Source organism: Mauremys reevesii, linkage group 13 (assembly GCF_016161935.1).
Source record: "Mauremys reevesii isolate NIE-2019 linkage group 13, ASM1616193v1, whole genome shotgun sequence".
NCBI lineage: Eukaryota > Metazoa > Chordata > Testudines > Geoemydidae > Mauremys > Mauremys reevesii.
Window position 1 is genome coordinate 7652930 of NC_052635.1, and position 6400 is coordinate 7659329.

At 42.5% G+C, this 6400-nt stretch overlaps 1 protein-coding gene and 1 pseudogene across 1 annotated transcript; both read left to right on the top strand.

Annotated features, from left to right (window-relative positions):
• Positions 1-2016: 2016 nt before the first annotated feature.
• LOC120380610 (olfactory receptor 10C1-like) lies at positions 2017-2952 on the top strand. The gene has a single exon (XM_039498459.1). The coding sequence runs from the start codon at positions 2026-2028 to the stop codon at positions 2950-2952; it is 927 nt and encodes a 308-aa protein (XP_039354393.1). The 5' UTR covers positions 2017-2025.
• A 1155-nt stretch (positions 2953-4107) lies between these two features.
• Positions 4108-6400, top strand: LOC120379883 (annotated as a pseudogene).

Sequence of the window (6400 nt, forward strand, 5' to 3'; positions counted from 1 at the left end):
AAGGAAATTAATTCCTCAGCTCTGATCTCACTTAATTGAGTTTACACTGAAGGAACCATGTGGACTTCAATGAACTGAGTGTGTACATCAGATAGGGTAGATGTTTAGCTACCATAGCTTTCCTCCTGTTTTTTACTGGCATGACTCCATTAATTGCAATGAGTTTCACAGGGATGCCCTAAATAACTGTAATTTGACAGGTTTCAGAGTAGCAGCCGTGTTAGTCTGTATCCGCAAAAAGAACTGGAGTACTTGTGGGACGTTAGAGACTAACACATTTATTTCAGCATAAGCTTTTGTGGGCTACAGCTCACTTCTTCGGATGCAATTTGACAAAGAGACTTAGGAGACTGTCAATATATTTATTCAGTAATAATTCATTGTTGGACTTTTGGTGAAGACTCAGGGTGCAATTTTAGTGAGGAGCAGGTCTCAAATATAAATGAAATGAAAAATTGCGCTCAATAAAAACTGATTCCCATATATATACACATTCAAGAGGACAATAATTTTTACACTCATGATCTAGATGGTTTACACCAGGAGAGACACGTCTTCTCATCTTCCTTACCATAATATAATGTTACTGCAACTCATTTGGCTCCAGTGAAGCTACTCCTGATTTATCAGAGTATAATTAAGCTTAGAAAAGGGACAACTAATGGGGGAAATGTTAGACTTCTATCAAATCATGAATGGTGTGGAGAAAATAAAAAGGGAAGTCTTATTTACTCATTTGCATAACACATAAACCAGGGGTAACTCAAAGAAATCAATAAGCAGCATGTTTAAGAAAAGCATAAGGAATTATTTCTTCATATGTACACAGTGATCGCGTGGAACTTATTGCCAGGGATGTTGTGAAGACCAAAAGTATAACTGGGTTAAAAAAAGAACTAGATAAGTTCATGGAGGATACGTCCATCAATAGCTATTATCGAAGATAGCCAAGGACACAACCCCATGCTCTGGGTGTCCCTAATTTTCTAACTATCGGAAGCTGGGACTGGTTGAGAGGGGATGGATCACTCATTAATGGCTCTGTACTTGTTAATCTCCTTTGAATCATCTTACACCTTCCACTGTCAGAAGACAAGATACTGGGCTAGATGGACCATTGATTTGATTCCGGGTGAGCACCCTTACTTTCTGAAGTAAAAATAGAATTGGTGAAATGAAGAGGATTATAAAGTTTTATGATATGAGGAAAAAGAGAAAGTTAATGGGTAGATAAAGTGAGGCACAAACGGAGGTGGAGGGATGAAGAAAGAGAGGACAAAGTAAATCAGTTCAGGATTAGTGGCACTGAAGTCAACGGACTGTTATCAGTTTTGTGGACAAGAGAGGAGAAACAGGCCATTAGATTATATGTGTGTGTGTGTGTGATTGTGTGTGTGTGTTACTGAGTAGCACAATGAATAGCATAACCTCCACATGTGCTTTTCATATAGAGATTTGAAATTGCCATGCAGTGAAATTACGATAAACCTGTCCATATGCTCAGTTGAAGTATATTGGTGTAGCTTCCCAGATTGTGCCACATTCCTGTTGAGAATCAAATAAACAGTAATATATTATTTTACAATACATGTTCCAAGAAACTTGAGTGCAGATTTTGAAATTACTTACACCAGTGTAACTCTATTGAACCTGATTCTGGTTGCACCTGTTTTATATAAGCATAAGGTAATTGATCCAAGTATTTTTTTCTTCTGATGCTAGTATAGAACACGTGCATTTCATTGCGTTTATTAACATACACTAATATAAAGCCAGTGATACTGAGGAAAGAATGAAAACCATTGACTTCAGTGAAGTTACTCTGGATTTACTGTGTTGTGATAAGAGAATTGGTCCAAAATGGTGTCAGTCCTGATTCATATCAGACAAGCAGAGGTATGGTTCCATGGAGAGAAAGGTGAAAGAACATAGATTAATAGATAAATAAATTTAATTCACTATACCAAACTAATATGTAGTTTTTCTTTTTATTTCTCAAGATGACGTATGTTGATCGAGGAAAAAATGGGAAATAAGACCTCCGTGACTGAGTTTGTCATACTTGGCTTCTCTAACCACACAGACGGGAATATAATTCTGTTTGTGGTGTTTCTATGCATATACATCATCACAATGCTGGGCAACATCCTCATAATCATTGCCATAAGTGTCGATCCAGCCCTTCACACCCCCATGTATTTCTTTCTCAGGAACTTGTCCTTCCTGGAGATCTGCTACACCTCGGTCACTCTGCCCAAGATGCTGACCAACCTTCTCTCAGAAGACAAAACCATCTCCTTTGCTGACTGTGCTATACAAATGTATTTCTTTCTATTCTTTGGTGGAACAGAGTGCTTCCTCCTAGCTGCTATGGCCTATGACCGCTACTGTGCCATATGCAACCCACTGCGCTACACCGCCATCATGAATAAGAGGGTTTGCATCCAGCTGTCTAGTGGCTCATGGATCTGTGGAATGCTGGTGGCCCTGGAGCACACAATCTTTATTTTCACACTTCCTTTTTGTGGACCCAATGTTATCAACCACTTCTTGTGTGAGATCCAGCCACTGCTGAAGCTGGTGTGCGGGGACACCTACTGGAATGAGATCCAGATCATCGTGGGTGCTGCTATCATCCTCATTCTGCCATTGTTGCTGATCCTAGTCTCCTACACCTTTGTCATCTCCACCATCCTTAAAATTAGCTCTGCCGAAGGCAGGTGCAAAGTATTCTCCACCTGCTCCTCGCACCTCATTGTGGTGACGTTGTTCTATGGGATGGCCCTTATCATGTACGTGCGCCCCAAGTCCAGCTTTTCTCCAGATGTGAACAAGTTACTCTCTCTGTTCTACTCAGTGGTGACTCCGATCTTGAACCCCATTATCTACAGCCTCAGGAACAAGGAGGTGAAAGATGCCTTGAGGAAAACAGGAATGAAAATATTCAGTTAAGACAAAGATTATTTTCCTTCATCAGGTTTGTCATCCGTGGACTGTCTAAACTCTAAGGGGACTTTACAGCTCTGAAGAGACCAGCTGGCATCTGAACTCTACAAAAAATTTCCCTTTATCAAACTGGTCAACCTGTTCTGAAGTATTGTATTTCCAGGAAATTGTTCATTAATATTTTGAATGTTGACAAAACAAATGAGGAAATATTAATTAATTTATTTATTTGAAATCCCCTTCTGGCCTTAAAAGCAATTAATTCTATTAAAACAAAGAATAAGAAAGGAAAAATCTGAAATGTCATCTCTCCCCTTCCCATTGTTTGAGCATCTCTAATTCTGTAATTCAAGTATATCTGGATTTTATGAAAAAATCTTCCTTATTTTAATCAGAACTGGTTGAAATTTCCCATATGACCTTTTTTCTTCTGAAACTGATGATAGAAATGTGTGTTGGGTAGTGAAACTTTCATGGGACATACGAGGTCTAAGAGTAAATTTGCATTGTTGGTGTGATGCTTGCCAGGGCAATCCAGGGTTGCTTTATAGTTAAATCAAATGTAAGTTTATTAAATAAAGCACAGATATTCAAATGATAGTAGGCAGAAGCATTGGAAACCAATGATTATATATAAAATAAAATTATAACTGTGATGTAGAAACCCAACACTGGGCAAGAAGGGGTTAAGGGATTATTTTGGGCTGAGCCAGTGCCCCCCTCTGGGTCCCACATGCAACAAATGCTCCATCTGCTGGAGGCATTCAAAAACAGGGATTTAACTCATTTGAGTGGCAGAGCTGGAGGTGAGCAGACCTGCAGCCCACAGCTGCAGCAGCGCAGAGCAGAGGGAAGCCTAAAGGCTCTCAGACAACTGCCCAAAGGGGCCCTCCCTGAGGGAAGGGAGGACCCACCAGACAACCAGAGAGGGAAGTATTCTGTGGAACTTGGACATTGGTAACCCTCTTCTTTTGGTTTGGATTTCCCCACCAGGGGAAAGCCTTGGATGAAACACTCCGGGGCAGGTGGGACAAACGAGAGGTTGCCAGGGCCCAGGGTCAGAGCACGGTGGAGTGGGAGGACTCAGGCTCCTCTCCTCACACATGACTAGACAGGAAGATAAGCATCTGTTACCAACTGCCTGAAAGGCCCATGTCCTAGATGTGTCATCTCCTGGTAACCTTCCTTACCTTCAAGACCTTAAGAAAGTCATTTCCAGTATAGATGCATACGTTTTTAAATATTAGCCATCCATGCATTTCACAATAATTATGATGTCCACAAGGCTACTTACATGCCACCTGTTGGTGAACTAATATGCAGATATCTGACCTATAGAATCCCTTAAAATACCTCTGCCCCACCCGCCAATGCCCTCTGAAAGTTAGCAACAAGAGGTTGCTGGTTCACAGTTGGTCAGCTTATTTTTATGATTGTGGGGTCCTGGGACATGAAAAATCCTTCATTACAGGATCTTTTTTCCCCCTGGGGAATTCATTGTTAGCCAAGGGTTCATCGAGTATTATGAGTTTTTCTCCTTCTGAGAAGGCCTAAGTTGGGATTCACAGAGCCTGAGTTAGGGGCCAAGGCTCCCTGTACAATGAGTGGAGGGAAATAGGCACCAAATAATAAGATCCATAAAAGCCAGAATGCTGAGTTGGGAACTGCCTAAACTAGCTAATTGGAGATGCCGAGTTGAGGGGTGTGTGCTAGGCCCTTGCCCTCAACAGGAGTTCAGTGACAAAATCCAGGCTGAAGAGAGGTACCTCTCATGTCTTGGGTTCCACAACCAGGAAGCCCTCTCAAAGAGTTAGGTGCTTCTGGGGTTTCTCGCAAACAAAAGAAAAGAAAACAAAACAAAAAAAAACAATAATGGAGGAGGTTGTGCAGGAGAAGCTGCCTCAGAACCTTTAGCTCAGTGGCTAGGGCACTCACATGGGATGTGGGAGACCCCCTGAAGTTCGGTTCCCCATCTGTATGATGAGGAGAAGGGATTTGTATCAGGGTTTCTGACATCACAAATGACTGTCATAACCCCTGGTTACAGGATATCCTGATGTGGGGCTCCCTTGGTCTCTCCTGCTGGAGCTGTTCCTCTTGAATAAACAACTAAAAGTCATTGGAGCAGGGGGACAGGAACCCAGGGCTCTCAGCTTCCAGGGGATTACGCTAACCGCCACACAGGAGAGTCAGTCTCACACACTCTCTGCCCCAAAGAATATTCATGCATTTAACCAAAGTGAAACAGCTTCAACAGGAAGGACTGAAGCCAGACCATACTGGAATATCCCATAGGCATTCACGTGAGAGAAGGGGAACCTCTGTTCAATTCCCATGTGTTTGTGAGACTCGTTGGGGGGGGGGGGGCTGGAACAGGGTTGTTCCCCATCCCAAGTGGGTACCCTAACCACTAGGCTAAAAATTCTGAAGGATGTCCTCATCCTTGGCTGTTTTTTTGTGGAGTTAGGTGCCCACTGTGACTAAGTTTGTCATTCTCAGCTTCTCTAACCACCCAGACATGAATCTCATTCGGTTTGTGGTGTTTCTATGTATCTACATTGTCACAGTGCTGGGCAACATTCTCATCATCGTCGTCATAAATATCGATTCGACCCTTCACACACTGATGTACTTTTTCCTTAGGAACTTGTCCTTCTTGGACTTCTGTTACACCTCAGTCACTCTACCCAAGATGCTGGCCAACCTCCTCTCAGAAAATAAACATATTTCCTTTTCCAGTTGTGCTGTTCAGATGTTTTTCTTTCTATTCTTTGGCATTACTGAATGCTTTCTCCTGGCTTCTATGGCATATGACCGCTATAGTGCAATATGTAACCCATTGTGCTATGTTGCCATTATGAATAAGAGGGTTTGCATCCAGCTGACAGGTGGTTCGTGGATCTGTGGCATGCTGGTGGCAGTGGAGCACACAACCTCTGTCTTCACACTTCCTTTTTGTGGGTCCAATGTGACCAACCACTTTTTCTGTGATATCCAGCCAGTGCTGAAGCTGGTGTGCTGGGACACCTCCTAGATTGAGATCCAGATCATCATGGGTGCTGCCTTCACCCTCATGATGCCATTGTTGCTGAGCCTGGTGTCCTACATCTGTATCGTCTCCACCATCCTGAGAATTAGGTCCACTGAAGACAGGCGTAGAGCCTTCTCCACCTGCTCCTCAGACCTCATCGTAGTGACACTGTGCTACAGGACTGCCCTTATCATATACGTACGCCCCAAATCTAGCTATGGTCTGGGTGTGGACAAGTTGTCCTCTCTTTTCTATTCAGTGGGGATTGCACTCTTGAACCCCATTATCTACAACTTCAGGAACAAGGAGGTGAAAGGTGCTTTGAGGAAAATAACAATGAAAATCTTTTTAAAAAATCAGATAATTTTCCTTCAGTCACATGAGCCTCTGACAAATATCTCCCAAGTAGTGTCTCAATCATAA